The following is a 17,527-nucleotide window of genomic DNA, read 5'->3' on the forward strand; positions in this document are numbered from 1 at the left end:
TCCCTCCCACCTTCCTTATCTCACCTCTCTAGGTGGACACAGAGCACTGAGCTGATCTCCCTGTGCTATGTGGCTGCTTCCCACTAGCTATCTATTTAACATTTGGTAGTGTATATATATACCATGTCACTCACTTCGTCCCAGCTTACCCTTCCCCCCACTGTGTCCTCAAGTCCATTCTCTATGTCTGTGTCTTTATTCCTGTCCTGCCCTTAGGTTCTTCAGAACCCTTTTTTTTTTTTTTTAAATTCCATATATATGTGTTGGCATATGGTACTTGTTTTTCTCATTCTGACTTACTTCACTCTGCATGACAGTCTCTAGGTCTATCCACCTCGCTACAAATAACTCAATTTCGTTTCTTTTTATGGCTGAGTAACATTCCATTGTATATATGTGCCACATCTTCTTTATCCATTCATCTGTCGATGGACACTTAGGTTGCTTCCATGTCATGGCTATTGTAAATAGAGCTGCAGTGAACATTGTGGTACACGACTCTTTTGGAATTATGGTTTTCTCTGGGTATATGCCCATTAGTGGGATTGCTGGGTTGTATGATAGTTCTATTTTTAGTTTTTTGAGAAACCTCCATAATCTTCTCCATAGTGGCTGCATCAATTTACATTCCCACCAACAGTGCAAGAGGGTTCCCCTTTCTCCACACCCTCTCCAACGTTTATTGTTTGTAGATTTTTTTCATGATGGCCATTTTGACTGGTGTGAGGTGATACCTCATTGTAGTTTTGATTTTCATTTCTCTAGTGATTAGTGATGTTGAGCATCCTTTCATGTGTTTGTTGGTAATCTGTATATCTTCTTTGGAGAAATCTCTATTTAGGTCTTCTGACCATTTTTGGATTGGGTTGTTTGTTTTTTTGATATTGAGCTGCAGGAGCTGCTTGTATATTTTGGAGATTAATCCTTTGTCAGTTGCTTCATTTGCAAATATTTTCTCCCATTCTGAGGGTTGTCTTTTGGTCTTGTTTATGGTTTCCTTTGCTGTGCAAAAGTTTTGAAGTTTCATTAGGTCCCATTTGTTTATTTTTGTTTTTATTTCCATTTCTCTAGAAGGTGGGTCAAAAAGGATCTTGCTGTGATTTATGTCATAAAGTGTTCTGCCTATGTTTTCCTCTAAGAGTTTTATAGTGTCTGGCCTTACATTTAGGTCTTTAATCCATTTTGAGTTTATTTTTGTGTATGGTGTTAGGGGGTGTTCTACTTTCATTCTTTAGCATGTAGCTGTCCAGTTTTCCCAGCACCACTTATAGAAGAGGCTGTCTTCTCCATTGTATACTCTTGCATTCTTTATCAAAGATAAGGTGACCATATGTGTGTGGGTTTATCTCTGAGCTTTCTATCCTGTTCCATTAATCTGTATTTCTGTTTTTCTGCCAATACCATACTGTCTTGATTACTGTAGCTTTGTAGTATAGCCTGAAGTCCGGGAGCCTAATTCCTCCAGCTCCGTTTTTCTTTCTCAAGATTGCTTTGGCTCTTCAGGGTCTTTAGTGTTTCCATACAAACTGTGAAATTTTTTGTTCTAGTTCTGTGAAAAATGCCATTGATAATTTGATAGGGATTGCATTGAATCTGTAGATTGCTTTGGAGATAGTTTAGTCATTTTCACAATGTTGATTCTTCCAATCCAAGAACATGGTACATCTTTCCATCTGTTTGTATCATCTTTAATTTGTTTCATCCGTGTCTTATAGTTTTCTGCAGACAGATCTTTTGTCTCCTTAGGTAGGTTTATTCCTAGGTATTTTGTTCTTTTTGTTGCAATGGTAAATGGGAGTGTTTCCTAAATTTCTCTTTCAAAAATTTTATCATTAGTGTATAGGAGTGCAAGAGATTTCGATGCATTAATTTTGTATCTTTCTACCCTACCAAATTCATTGATTAGCTCTAGTAGTTTTCTGGTAGCATCTTTAGGATTCTCTATGTATAATATCATGTCATCTGCAAAGAGTGACAGTTTTAATTCTTCTTTTCTGATTTGGATTCCTTTTATTTCTTTTTCTTCTCTGATTGCTGTGGCTAAAACTTCCAAAACTATGTTGAATAAGAGTGGTGAGAGTGGGCAACCTTGTCTTGTTCCTGATCTTAGAGGAAATGCTTTCAGTTTTTCACAATTGAGAACGATATTGGCTGTGGGTTTCTCATATATGGCCTTTATTGTATTGAAGTAACTTCCCTCTATGCCTACTTTCTGGAGGGTTTTTATCATAACTGGGTGTTGGCTTTGTTGAAAGCTTTTTCTGCATCTATTGAGATGATCATATGGTTTTTCTCCTTCAGTTTGTTAGTATGGTTTATCACATTGATTGATTTGCGTATATTAAGAATGCTTGCATTCCTGGGATAAACCCCACTTGATCATGGTGTATGATCCTTTTAATGTGCTGTTTGATTCTGTTTGCTAGTAGTTTCTTGAGGATTTTTGCATCTATGTTCATCAGTGATATTGGCCTGTAGTTTTCTTTTTTTGTGACATCTTTGCCTGGTTCTGGTATCAGGGTGATGGTGGCCTTGCAGAATCAGTTTGGGAGTGTTCCTCCCTCTGCCATATTTAGGAAGACTTTGAGAAGGATAGGTGTTAGCTCTTCTCTAAATGTTTGATATTATTCTCCAGTGAAGCCATCTGGTCCTGGACTTTAGTTTGTTGCAAGATTTTTAACCACAGTTTCAATTTTAGTGGTTGTGATTGGTCTGTATATATTTTATATTTCTTCCTGGTTCAGTCTCAGAAGGTTGTGTGTTTCTAAGAATCTGTCCATTTCTTCCAGGTTGTGCATTTTATTGGCATATAGTAATTTATTGGCTTGTAATAATCTCTCATGGTCCTTTGTATTTCTGCAGTGTCAGTTGTTACTTCTCCTTTTTTATTTCTAATTCTATTGATTTGAGTCTTCTCCCTTTTTTCTTGATGAATGTGGCTAATGGTTTATCAATTTTTTTTATGTGCTCAAAGAACCAGCTTTTAGTTTTATTTATCTTTGCTATTGTTTCCTTCATTTCTTTTTCATTTGTTTCTGATCTGATCTTTATGCTTTCTTTCCTTCTGCTAACTTTGGGGTTTTTTGTTCTTCTTTCTCTAATTGCTTTAGGTGTAAGTTTAGGTTGTTTATTTGAGACGTTTCTTGTTTCTTGAGGTAAGAGTGTATTGCTATCAACTTCCCTCTTAGAACTGCTTTTGCTGCATCCCGTAAGTTTTGGGTCATCGTGTTTTTATTGTCATTTGTTTCTAGGTATTTTTTGATTTCCTCTTTGATTTCTTCAGTGATCTCTTGATTATTAAGTAGTATATTGTTTAGCCTCCATGTGTTTGCAATTTTTACAGAATTTTTCCTGTAATTGATATCTACTCTTATAGCGTTGTGGTCAGAAAAGATACTTGATATGATTTCAGTTTTCTTAAATTTACCAAGTCTTGATTTGTGACCCAAGATATGATCTATCCTGGAAAATGTTCCATGAACACTTGAGAAGAAAGTGTAATTTGCTGTTTTTGGATGGAATGTCCTATAAATATCGGTTAAATCCATCTGTTTAATGTATCATTTAAAGCTTGTGTTTCCTTATTTATTTTCATTTTGGATGATCTGTTCATTGGTGAAAGTGGGGTGTTAAAGTCCCCTCTTCCTATTTTGTTATTGTCGATTTCCCCTTTTATGGCTGTTAGCATTTGCCTTATGTATTGACATGCTCCTATGTTGGGTGCATAAATATTTACAATTGTTATATCTTTTTTGTTGTATTGATCCCTTGATCATTATGTAATGTCCTTCTTTGTCTCTTGCACTAGTCTTTATTTTAAAGTCTGTTTTGTCTGATATGAGAATTGCTACCCAGCTTTCTTTTGATTTACATTTGCGTGGAATATCTTTCCATCCCCTCACTTTCAGTCTGTATGTGTCCCTAGGTCTGAAGTGGGTCTCTTGTAGACAACATATTTACAGGTCTTGTTTTTGTATGTATTCAGGCAATCTGTGTCTTTTGGTTGGAGCATTTCATCCATTTACAATTAAGGTAATTATCAATATGTATGTTCCTATCACCATTTTCTTAATTGTTTTGGGTTTGTTATTGTAGGTCTTTTCCTTCTCTTGTGTTTCCTGCCTAGAGAAGTTCCTTTAGCATTTGTTGGAAGGCTGGTTTGGTGTTGCTGAATTCTCTTAGCTTCTGATTGTTTGTAAAGGTTTTAATTTCTCCATGGAATCTGAATGAGATCCTTGCTGGGTAGAGTAATCTTAACTGTAGGTTTTTCCCCTTCATCACTTTAATTATGTCCTGCTACTCCCTTCTGTCTTGCAGAGTTTCTGCTGAAAGATCAGCTGTTAGCCTTATGGGGATTCCCTTGTATGTTATTTGCTGCTTTTCCCTTGCCGCTTTTAATATTTTTTTTGTATTTAATTTTTGATAGCTTGATTAATATGTGTCTTGGCTTGTTTCTCCTTCGATTTATCCTGTATGGGACTGTCTATGCTTCCTGGACTTGATTGACTATTTCCTTTCCTATGTTAAGGAAGTTTTCAATTTTAATCTCTTCAAATATTTTCTCAGTCACTTTTTTTTCCTCTTCTTCTTCTGGAACCCCTAAAATTCGAATGTTTGTGTATTTAATATTGTCCTGAATTCTTTTCATTCTTTTTTCTTTATTCTGCTCTGTGGTAATTATTTCCACTATTTTATCTTCCAGGACACTTATCCGTTCTTCTGCCGCAGTTATTCTGCTATTGATTCTTTCTAGAGAATTTTTAATTTCATTTATTGTGTTGTTCATCATTGTTTGTTTGCTCTTTAGTTCTTATAGGTCCTTGTTAAATGTTTCTTGTATTTTCTCCATTCTATTTCCAAGATTTTGGATCATCTTTACTATCATTACTCTGAATTCTTTTTCAGGTAGACTGCCTATTTCCTCTTCATTTGTTTTGTCTGGTGGGTTTTTACCTTGCTCCTTAATCTGGAGCATCTGTGTATTTCTCTGTCTTCTTATTTTGCTTAACTTACTGTGTTTGGGGTCTCCTTTTTGCAGGTTGCAGGTTTATATTTCCCGTTGTTTTTGGTGTCTGTCCCCAGTGGCTAAGGTTGGTTCAGTGGGTTGTGTAGGTTTCCTGGTGGAGGGGACTGGTGCCTGTGTTCTGGTGGATGAGGCTGGATCTTGTCTTTCTCGTGGGTAGGACCACGTCCAGTGGTGTGTTTTGGGGTGTCTGTGAATTTATGATTTTAGGCAGCCTCTCTGCTAATGGGTGGGGTTGTGTACTTGTCCTGCTAGTTGTTTGGAATAGGGTGTCCAGCACTATAGCTTGCTGGTCGTTGAGTGGAGCTGGGTCTTAGAGTTGTGATGGAGATCTCTGGGAGAGCTTTCACTGTTTGATACTACGTGGGGCTGGGAGGTCTCTGATGGACCAATGTCCTGAGCTTGGTTCTCCCACCTCAGAGGCTCAGGCCTGACACCGGCCAGAGCACCAAGACCCTGTCAGCCACACGGCTCCAGGAGTCATCGTCATGACAGCCCTTCACTCCCCTACAGCAGACTCAGCAGCCGTACAGACAGTGTGCTTCAAATTGCCAATCTGGCAGACTGCCTGCAGGATCATTCCTCCTCCTCATCGTCCGCCTTGGGGGGAGCTGGCGCAGCCAACCTGGCCACGAAGACGAGGAAAAGGTGTGGGGTCTGCATGCCCTGCAAGAGGCTCATCAGCTGTGGCTGAATGAATGCTCTAAGAAAATCATACGTTGTTGGGTACTATTAGCCGTGTGTAATGATTTAAGTATGAATTCATTACCTGAAGTTTGGAATTATATAAACTCTCAAGGATAAAAGAAGTGGGGACTATTGTTAAAATATCTGTGTTTCCCACTGACTGCAATAATATTTTCTTCTTGGTTTTTAGATTTCCTCCTTCCTCACCCCTGAGACCATATCCAAAGAGGCCCCCATATCAAAAGGATGTTATTAAATTTCCAGAATGGAATGATCCCCTACCAGGCACTTCACAAGAGAATATCCCAGTGAGGCCAGTTGTGATGGTAAGTGCCATTACAGAAGCTGGAGGACTAGCAGAGGGAAAGATAAGAAATAGTCTGTGAACCATCAGGCTTAGTCCAGTTTTTCTGTCGGTCCCTTGGAAACAATGGTCTGAAAGCACTTTAAAACAATATCATCCATTAATAGCTGAGAGGCTAGTAACACAGGAGGATTGGCTTTTGCATTTTTTCCCTCTTGCCTGTTGACACTGTGACTGAATATATGGTAGCTGTTTTCATATGTTTAGACTGAGCAGTTTTCTCTTAAAACTCCCTTATAGTTTCCTTTTCCTTTCTATTCTATAATTTTCCTCTTCTCTCTCTTTCTCTTCTCTTCCTGAACTTTGTTATAATTATTACCAGTTGAAAGTGTGAAGTTTGGGACATGGAAGATTGTGGAGTGAGTCCTGACACAATATGAACAAAGGTAGGTTCTGCTACTTTTGGGAAACCTAAGCACATTGTAGAATAAACTACCTTTTTTGGGGTGTACTTTTTCCTTGAAATATCCTCAGTAGAAAACTATTAAGATTGCCATAATGCTAAAAAATAAAATGCAGTCAAAAATTTTATATGGCAGTTTTTAAGAATCGTACTAACACCAATGTTTTAAGTTAATCTAGTCTTACAGGACTGGATGTCCAGTTCATACGTTTGCAAAGATATGTTGTAAACATTTTTAGGCAATGTGATTGAAAGAAAAAAAAATTTTAACAGAGGTTATATTGTATCTCCGTTTGGAGAGAATAATCAAGCAGCTTAGGCTTTATCAAAAATAATTCAAGAAAAAGAGTGGCACCAGTGACAGAAATGGGGACTCCATATGAACTTGCAGATTTGTCAGGGACAGTGATGAATGTAGTTTTAAATATGTTTGATGAGAAAGGTGGGTTGTATTAAATGGAAGTATCTAAGAGGCAGATGGAGATAAAAGCTCTAGAACTTAGACGAGAGGTCGTATTTGAAAGCCATTAACATTCATTCAACAAAGATTTGTTGATTGTCTACTGTGTGCCATGCATCCTGCCAGGTTCTACAGATGCAGTTGTATGTAATACGGTTTTTCCTCCAAAAGGGCTCATAGTCTAGTCAAGTATTCAATACGATGATAGATTATTAGAAAACAAAGTGGAACTACTCTGAAAGAGTGAGCACAAGGGGTATTTGAGGACTGAGTGAGCACAAAGGGTATTTGAGGACTATTTAATTCATTACTAATGAGGAGAACTTAATTAAGGTCTAGCTGATAGTTCCTGTACTTAAGCAAGTTAAAATGTCAGCTCCATGAAATCAGGTTCATTTTTTTTAACACTTGTGTTTAAACACCTAATATGACCCCATCAGTAGAGTGGTTATTCAACAGACATTTTTTCATTATAATGTCATCCAGTATTGTTTATACAAAAGAGGTAAAATCCCATATTAAACTAATGTGTATTTATGTCATCGATATAATAATTTCCCTTTTTTGTTCTTTTTGGTTCTGTGAACCTTTAGGAAGACCAGCTGGTCATTAGCACACTTTTGTGCACCAATGAAGAGGACAGTGTCGTCTCTCTTCTCTCTTCTGTTTTCAGTTTCTAATTTTTCATCAGCCCTGAAGTGGTGGTATACCAGTGTCTCAGATCCATCAAACATTTCCCCCACAGCTTGTCATGTCGCTGGTCGTCTGTATGTATATTTCTGATAATGTTGCTCTTGCCTTTTCTTGTACTTCCCCCTAAATCAAGTGGTGGAGGTTTGAGCTCCTCACTTGCTACAGTTCCTCTAAAGCTTGGGCTGTCCAGAGGAAGAGGACTGTCCAGAGGAAGAATGGCAGAGCAGGGTCTGTTTCCCCAGTTGGGCTTTATGCAGGTTTTAGGTTGATGAAGTTAGTGGTCAATAGAGAACCAGTCCATCTTTCTTAAAGGACCTGAGCTCGTATTCATTTCTTCTATCTTACTTGCCCTCTTTGTATCTCTGCCTCCACTTTGCTTGTTCATTTTTGTTTTTGTTCTGTCCTATCCTCTCTCTTGCCTAGCCATTTTATAAAATAAAATGAAGTGAGGCAAATAAAATGATTTGTTGTGTTTGCTGAGGGGCAGTGTAATGTGGAGAGTACAAGTGTGAGCTCTGGAGACAGACTGCTGGATTTGAATCTTGGCTCCTTCATTTACTAGCTGTGTGATCTTGTTTCTCTGTTTTATTCACTGTGTCTGTGTCTCAGTTTTCTTTTTGTTGAAAGTGGAATGAAAACACCCCCCTGGGGTAAGGTCATTATGAGAATCAAGTGACTTCCTATCTATAAAGTGTTTAGAAGGTGCCTGACACACAGGTTTTCAGAAACTGTTAACTGCTATTGCTGTTATTAACAGAATTGTTCATAGGTAGAGACAAAAAAAAATTACTCATAATATCATCCAGAGAGAATTAATATTAACATTTTTGTTGTGTTTTATTTTTTCCACGCATGTTTTTAACAACGAAATGAGATCGTGCTGTGCTGTTTTGGTAGCCTATATTCTTCACTTAGAACAGTGTATTGTGTCCATTTTTTCATGTTATTCAACATTCAACATCATTTTTAATATCTGCATCATGTCTATAAAGGATTATGGTTTATTTATCCAGTTCTTTACTGTTAGATATGTACCATGTTTTCAGCTTTTTCAGTATGTGTGTAAACAATGCAATGAACATTACCTTTACAGATAAATAGTTGAGTATATCTTTAAGGTAAGTTTTAGAAGTGGATTTGCTAGGCAAATGCAACAACTGATATTCCTGCCTTTAAAAGAGAACACCTAATCTGGATACTTTAAAAAAAAAGAAGTCACAAATCCATGTGACCTTCAAGTTTCTTTTGTAGTTCAGTAATTCTCCAAAAACGAAACCAAAAACCACATCAAAAAAACAACTTTCCAGTTCATTTTTTCCAATTAATAAGATTTTTCTATAATGACACTTATGCAAAAAACTATTATAAAAATCCTTTGTAGGTGATTTCTTACATGTTTTGCCTTTAAAAGTTCATAGTTCCTCTCTGTGATTACCAAAAGGAAATTTTAAGATTTCTGTGTAGTAGTCTAAATGTGAGAAGGGAGGTGCTAAGAATGTTGAAGCGCTAAAGCTGTGTGACTTTGAGCAAATTACTTAACTTCTCTGGGCTTTAGTTTTTCTTCCTGGCCATCTCCAGCTGTCCTTGTGGAGCTCTTTTTTTCCCTGCCTTCTTCAGATGCCTAAGATCTGGGGCCTGCTATCTAACATTGTACTTATTTGATCTTTCCTTATAAAAAACAGAGAATTCTTGAAAGTAATAGACTTTAATGTTATTTTAAACAATCACTTAATTTGGACAGTGTGTGAATTTGGATAGATATTCCTCGATATTAATTAGTTTGAATTAATGAAATTTTATTTTACTGCTACTACACTGATTAGTTGGAACTCCCACAGGGAAAAATAGCTAATGTCATGCCTATTGCCATAGCTCTTTTGCAATTCTTGAATATTCATTTATGATATGACCTGATATTTGAGTCATACTTTATTACTCTGCAGTCCATGCAAAGAAAGTTAATGTTTCAAATTATTATTTTAAAACAAGTTAAAAATAACCAAATCAAAGAAATTTCTCATAAAATCATACCTCTGTCTATTGAAATACTTAATCTCTCTCTTTCTGTCTTACTCTCCTCCCCCACCCCAATTAGAATTCTGAGATGTGGTACAAGCGTCACAGCATTGCTATTGGAGAGGTGCCGGCTTGCCGTCTTGTCTACCGCAGACAGCTGACAGAGGCCAATGTAGAAGAGATATGGAAGACTATGACATTATCATAGTATGTGCATTTGGTATTAATGAGAACTTTAAGTATTTTTCTCTTTTTTTTTCTGTTTTGCTTCTCTACTACTCTCTGCATATTTAATTTTCTGAAACTGTGTATAAAACTCTCAAATTTGATTGCATTATTTGCAGCTATGCTGCTTAGCAAACATAATTTAACTGAATTCTAGGAATTTTCTGTTGTCATTTATATACTAGTTAAGAATAGAACTTTAAAAGTTCTTTTTTTTTCTTTTTTTTTTGCCACTGGTACAAAATTACCTAATGTTTAATTATTTTTATTTTTGTTTTTTTAAATTTAACTATAGTTGATTTACAAATTGTGTTAGTTTCAGGTATACAGCTTCAGATTCTTTTCCATTATAGGTTATTACAAGATATTGAATATAGTTCCATGTGCTATACAGTAAATCCTTGATGTTTTATCTATTTTATATATAGTGGTGTGTATCTGTTAATCCCATACTCCTAATTTATACCTACCCCTCCCCTTTAACCTTTGGTAACCATAAATTTGTTTCTATGGCTGTGACTCTATTTCTGTTCTGTAAATAAGTTGATTTGTATTATTTTTTTAGATTCCACATATAAGTGATATCATATAATATTTGTCTTTTTCTGTCTCGCTCACTTCACTTAGTATGATAATCTGTAGGTCCATCCATGTTGCTGCAGATGGCAATATTTCATTCTTTCTTATGGCTGAGTAATTTCCATTGTGTATATGTACCATATCTTTATCCATTCATCTGTCAATGGACACTTAGGTTGCTTGTGTGTCTGGGCTATTGTAAATAGTGCTGCAGTGAACCTTGGGATGCATATATCTTTTTGAATTAGAGTTTTCATCTTTTCCGGATATACGCCCAGGAGTAGGATTGCTGGATCATATGGTAGCTCTATTTTCAGTTTTTTAAGGAACTTCCAGACTGTTTTCCATAGTGGCTGCTCCAATTTATATTCCCACCAACAGTGTAGGAGGGTTCCCTTTTCTCCACACCCTCTCCAGCATTTATTATTTGCAGACTTTTTGATGGTAACCATTCTGACCAGTGTGAGGTGGTAACTCATAGTTTTGATTTGTATTTCTCTAATAATTAGTGATGTAAAAGTCTTTAAACTTTCTAGTTACACTGAAATCTTAAGTTTAATGAAACATGTAATGGAAAATTTGGTCTCCTAGATATTTGATGTACAGTAGGTAATTAAAGTTAACAAGGTCATAGAAAGTTTTTTTTTTTTTTTAATTCTTATAAAGATGTACTCACAGCAGTTTCTCATCATTGGATAAGCTAGTTTTTGTTATTATAATATTTTACTTAAAAAGTCATTTTCTTGACATTCAGTGTGTTGTGTTTTTAAATTAGTGTAGTACTATGTTAATAACAAAATGATCTCTTTTAAGTTTGTTTTATATATGCAATGTCTAGCCTTTTTGCCCCACAAAGATTGGGTGAAATGTACGAAAACAGCACATTCTAAAGACTGATCTTTTACAGTGCCAGTTCTTGGGCAGATAATGATTTTTTTAAAGTAACTAATTAATTTAATCATTATTTATCTTTTTTAGTTTACAGAAAATCCTTGGCCTGGATTCCTTAGAAGAAGTTTTAGACGTTAATCTTGTCAACTCCAAGTTCATCATCCATAATGTATATAGTGTGAGCAAGCAGGGAGTTGTTATCCTTGATGACAAGTCAAGTAAGTGCATAAAAGCCATTTTGTTCCCGGTTGACCTAGTACATTGGCTGTACAGGTCCATCAGCTTCTATTTGACCCTTGCCTAAACCTTACATATGTTTACCCCCCGCATTACATATAGCCTTAGCTCACTTCCAGAGACCTTTAAACTCATTGTTTGGAGTCAGGAAATGTCATAGAAAGATGAATACCCAGGAGTGAAAGCCTCAGCAAGATCCATCCAGATGCTAGTTAAGTGTTAGCCACACAGGGCATTAAGTGGTTCTTTATCATCCCCAGAAAATACCTGAGAAGTGAGTAAGTTTAATGCCTAACAGAAAGCTTGAGTCAGTTTTTACGTGGGTCCCGGGGTCTGACTGATTTTTTTAGAGCTCTCACTGACCTTTTCATTATGTTGTCTCTGTGTCAGATTTTCTGGGATAGTCTTGGTTTATGTCATTTTTTTTTTCCTTTTTAATAAAGGTAGCTTTCCAGATGTTGAAGGTACTTTAATTTTTTACTTTTTCCTCCAAGCCAGTTTACAAATTGGGAAAAAAGACATTTAGCAGCCGCCTATCCTGGTTTTTGATTAGGAAAAATAAGGTCCTGGTAACTGTAGTGAGCCAGAATCCCCAAACTGATTAAAAAATTTTCTTCCCCTGGATAAGGGATAGAACAGAATTGGATGGACTCTTCTTTTACTTCAAACACTTGATCCTAGGAATTAGCTGGAGCTAGAATGACGTTTGGATGTGGGAAGATGGTATAGTACTTTTGGGCTTTTGTAAGTTATTATTAGATGTAGGGCTGGAGGCTCCTGGGCAGCAAACAAACCTGGCCTAGAAGGAGCCTGAGCAGTGAGAGAGGAAGAGGTTTTTCTAGGCCAGGTTTCCTGACATGAGCAGAATGTGTCTTTGAAACATGAAACACTTCCCCTTTAAAGCCCCTCTATCAGGAATGAAGAACATTAGGAAACAGAAATAAACAGATTTGTGACTTCATGAGTTGTCAGGTTAATATCAACATATAAAATTAAATTACATAGAATGAGGGGGTTATTGTTGCCTTTGAAGTACATCTAAAATCCTTCCACATTCTCTGAGTACAGCAAACATGAATACTTTCAGCTACCAGTTGGATGATCAGTTGTCTTTTTTTTTAAATTTATTTAACTAATTAATTTTTTATTTTTGGCTGCGTTGGGTCTTCGTTGCTGCACACCGGCTTTCTCTAGTTGCGGTGAGCAAGGGCTACTCTTCGTTGCAGTGTGCAGGCTTCTCATTGCGGTGGCTTCTTTTGTTGCAGAGCATGGGCTCTAGGTGCGCAGGCTTCAGTAGTTGTGGCACGTGGACTCAGTAGTTGTGGCTCGCAGGCTCAGTAGTTGTGACGCATGGGCTTAGTTGCTCTGCGGCATGTGGGATCTTCCCGGACCAGGGCTGGAACCTGTGTCCCCTGCATTGGCAGGTGGATTCTTAACCATTGCACCACCAGGGAAGCCCCGATCAGTTGTCTTTTATTTTATTAAGTACATTCTTCAGAAAGAAGAGAGCACTTTACAAGCCTCAGGTTCATTAGCTCTAATACAAGTCAACCAACCAGTGTCTTTGCAGTTTCACAGATAGTGGAGAAGGTGAGAAGTGGAAGCATGAGTGCTGGCCCCGCTCATCAGATGTCTGTGGCAGGGCCAGGGGAAGAGACCCTGTACCAAATGGCTCAGCTGGGTTTTTTTGTAGCAATGCTAGTGATTATTATTTTAAGGCTGTCCTAATACTAATAACCTATATTGATATGTCAGTGGAACTTTCTTGCCTTAAGACATTTTGAAAATTGAAACATGTAAAATGATACTTATATTGGACATCGGACATACAGAATTTAACTTTTTTTTTTAAGGTATCTGGTGAAATGGTTTCATAAATGCATTTGATGACTCATACTTTTGCTTTTTATGTTTTTTTCTTCTCTTTCTAAAATTCTTAGGATAATTGATTTGTTTGTTAGTGTTTCTTTGGAACAAACTATCAGATTTCTTCTTTTCCCTAAAACTTATACAAGTGCATCTTGTCTTTAGAGAAATTTATAGTTATGGTTTATATAATCACGTGCTGTAACATCACTGCTAAGGAAAAATTATCTTTTAAATGTTCTGATACATAAGCAGGTGATTTGTGATTAGCAGGTATGTTTCATATTACTTGGGCAAGTATCATTCTTATGATACCAAGTGTGTATATAATCCCTTCAATTATATATAATTGAATAAAACATCTTTTTATTTTCCTTTTTCTGCAGAAGAACTTCCTCACTGGGTACTGTCAGCTATGAAGTGTTTGGCAAATTGTAAGTACTAAGTACCTGCCATTTTTATGAAATTAACAGAAATTAGTGCCCTAAATTAGAAATTTTTTTTGCTCGATGCCCTGAACATTGATTTGAGACCTTTGAGACTGGCAGTTAATTGTTTGGGGATTACTGTGCTTTTAATGATAAATTTGTGACTTAGTGAAAGGGCTGAGTTACAGAGCATTTTTTTTTTTTTTTTTTGCAGTACGCGGGCCTCTCACTGTTGTGGCCTCTCCCGTTGCGGAGCACAAGCTCCGGACGCGCAGGCTCAGCAGCCATGGCTCACGGGCCCAGCCGCTCTGCGGCATGTGGGATCTTCCCGGACCATGGCACGAACCCGTGTCCCCTGCATCGGCCAGTGGACTCCCAACCACTGCGCCACCAGGGAAGCCCTACAGAGCATTTTTAAAGGGGTTTTGTGCTTCCATTTTCTTGTGGATATAATCACACTACAGATAAGGTCCATACTGCTTCTTCTGAATGCTTCATCACAGGAAAGAATAATTAGTAATATTGAATGCAATATTTTAATAGATAAATGCCTGTTAACAGTTTATAGGTTTTTATTCCTAAAACCTAAATTTTTATTCCTAAGTATGCCTTATATTTACCTCATCAGTTTACTCAGCAGATCCTGTTTCCCATTGGCTTTTTATAGGGCATTGGTTTAAGTTGGAGAGAAATGTTTTAGAAAACTAATCTAATTGGTATGCAGCATGGTTTGGAAGGAGAAGAACATGCATGCAGAAAACAGAAAAGGCCATTTCAGCAATTTGGCTGTAAAATGAGGGGTCTGGACCAGGGCGGCCCCTCTGAAGTTTTTCATAGGCATATGAAATCTCCTTCACTGGATATCATAGGCACTGTGAAGAAATGAGTTATTATGGTATCTCATTAACACTACTGTTTTTCTGGGATTTTCAGAAGGCTTAACCCAAAGAAGGGATTCTAATGGTTAGTGGCTTAACCCAAACAAGTGATTTTAATGAGAAGAATTCTAGTTATTTTAGCTGACTGATAATGGTGATATTTGGTCTATAGGGTCTTTTGAGTCTCAAAGATCACCTCAGAGAGGTGGTTTCTTTCTTCCCTTTTGGGTAAGACTAGCATGTACAGAGATACGTGTATAAATTCTTGAATTAGTAGGCTCTGAATTATTAATTTCACTGAAGTTAGTTTTGTTTGATTATAGAATGAAACTAAAATAACTGTTCAGCTCACTGTGGGTGATCTCAGTGGTAATATGTAGAAAATGATTATATACAATCATCCTAAATATAAATAGCAATGTTAGTTTGTGAGAAGCCCAAAGTTCTCTGTGTTTAACTATTAAGATTTTCATAGGTTTTTGGTTCATGTTTTGGAACCCCTCTGAGATGTAGAGTCCTTTGGTTTTTAGTTTGGGGGAGTGCTTTTTATTCTTTCTCAGTCATTTGTAGTATATTAATCTAAATTATATCTTTGGTTGGAATGACAAAATAGAAGGTATAAATGGGTTAAATGACCCATTTATGAAATTTTGGAAAACCAAGGATTTTGGAAGTTGATCAACTGGGAATGAACAGAGGAAGCCAGTATAACAAGTCTAGGCTATAATACATTGTAAAGTATATTTTAAGGTGTGGTTATGATGTTGAATTCTCAATGGCGATCAAAATGTAATGAAGAGTATAATTTTCCCTCAAGCAAGATTTATACATAATGCCACAAAACTTCTGCAGAAAGGTTAGAATAACTGGAATTATCAATGGAGAGGAAAGATGTGAGGATCGACTTAGTAATGTTCACCACATTAATGTTATGTTAGGTGGAAATTCTTGGGAACAGGGACACCTCTCACACGTATCAAGTGCAATGCTTTACAGATGGTTGGCACATCCATAAACGTGCTTGTTTACATGTCAAAGAAAAAAAGGTGGCCAAAGGGCGAGGTCAGCCTTTTGAATAGTTGTATAAAATTATTAATTTTTCCAAATTCTCATTGGCCTCCCCAAATTTACTTTGAGTCTTATCAAAGTCATGGTCTGTACTTATCCTTCTTATTCTTAATGAGTCTAGGTTCCCATTATAGTCCTCTAATAGGGAACAGAAAGGATAGGCTGATTATATGAGATTTTGAAGGCCCTGTGCCTCTTTTTCTGTAGTTTTACTGCTCATCTCTTCCCTTTGGGCCCATCTGCATTTATTGCAGACCATTGGCCTGGGTGCTTTCGTTGTTGGCCAGCCTCATGGTGGGCCACAGAATGAGGGACTGATGCTAAATAAATACAAAACCAGGTTAACTGTTTTTCTTCCTTGTGCACATAGATTGCAAGAATCCAATAAAAAGTGGATGTAAACAGTTGTTTTCCAAAGTCTTTCAGGAATAACATTTATAAAAACTAGATTAAAAAATATTCTGAAATTCAACATGATAGAGAAACAAAAGGTCTTAGAACTATGGCCTCCTCTCATAGGGCTTGCCATGCACTGGCATTTTTAGGGAGACCTTTTTTTGGCTTGTTTTTGCATATTTTTATCAAGAATGATGAAGTGTTCACAAAGGGGTACAACTGCTTAGAATGAACTGCATATTATCCTGGGAGGGAGTAATTCAAGGCAATGTGTATTGCTTGCTGAGACATATCCCACTATTTCAACTGACTAAGCTTGGGGTATTATAGAGGAGGAAGCAAGTAAAAATGGCTGTTTGCTGCTAGGTTAATGAGGTACGACACATATAGATATTTAATAATTTTCATTATTTTAGTCAATTTTAGAACATTAAAAGGTAAGAGAATTTTAAAGGAGACCAACAAAAAGCTGTTTCCAGAATGTCCCAATGGCCTTGAAATGTGAAGGCCCACAATACTTAACTGTTCTTTTTTGTTTGATACTTTCTCTTTAGTTACAGTGATTCTGTAAGAAGAATTTCCTATCAATTTTTACTGGCTTCTCCGGCTGTCCTGAGAGTAGAGATCTGTTCCGGTACAGTTGTTAGTCTTGTGTTCTGCTGGCCGAGAACTGGCCAATCCATTTGTGTCCCTTTCTTCCACACTGTGATGGAAATAGACAAGGCTGGCCAAGCAGCTCCTCGTGGACCACTTACCATTTCCCTCAGGCATGGGCAGATCCAGTTCTTCTCTCCACTTGGCGATGTAAATCTTGCCATCTGTGTATGGATTGTTGGGGGCGTTTGCTGCCAGCTCTGTAGAGAGCTAAGAGTTTCTTTTTCCTCTTTGGTCCCTGATACAAGGGGATCTCTGCCTCACTTGTTCCAGGCTTCTTGGTTCCTAGGTTGTTCCAGGTTTCTTAGAGTTACTTTGCAATATGACTGCTTGATAAACTATCTTTTTTATTTTTAAACTTGTTTTTAGCAGAAACATCTGTTTGTTTCTGCTTTGGTGTTATTTTCTATTATAATTTTGTTTAATAAAAATTCATTCAATGCCACTGATCACTCAAAAGCATTGTTGGGTAAATAAAACCTAGACTCTTAGATCAAAGAATTCAACAGGAATTTAGAGGTCATTTTATCCAGTCTCCCATAGTCTTTGTTTGAGCAGCTTCAAAATTTTTATTTTAAATTTTTTATAAACTATCTTTTGATGGTTGGTGATCAAATGGAGAGTTTTGTAGTCAGAATGAATTTAAGACACAATGTAAA

At 36.9% G+C, this 17,527-nt stretch overlaps 1 protein-coding gene across 2 annotated transcripts in view; it reads left to right on the forward strand.

Moving 5' to 3' along the window:
• DEPDC1B (DEP domain containing 1B) overlaps positions 1-17,527 on the forward strand; it is a 104,872-nt gene that overhangs the window by 40,238 nt on the left and 47,107 nt on the right. For both annotated transcript variants that reach the window (XM_082623354.1, XM_082623355.1), the window contains exons 3-6: positions 5,901-6,036; positions 9,726-9,853; positions 11,429-11,559; positions 13,831-13,878. In XM_082623354.1, the coding sequence (XP_082479480.1) occupies positions 5,901-6,036; positions 9,726-9,853; positions 11,429-11,559; positions 13,831-13,878 (443 nt within the window). The remainder of the gene's footprint in view (positions 1-5,900; positions 6,037-9,725; positions 9,854-11,428; positions 11,560-13,830; positions 13,879-17,527) is intronic.

The sequence above is a fragment of the Mesoplodon mirus genome, assembly GCF_964341445.2.
Source record: "Mesoplodon mirus genome assembly, chromosome: 5".
NCBI classification, from domain to species: Eukaryota; Metazoa; Chordata; class Mammalia; order Artiodactyla; family Ziphiidae; genus Mesoplodon; species Mesoplodon mirus.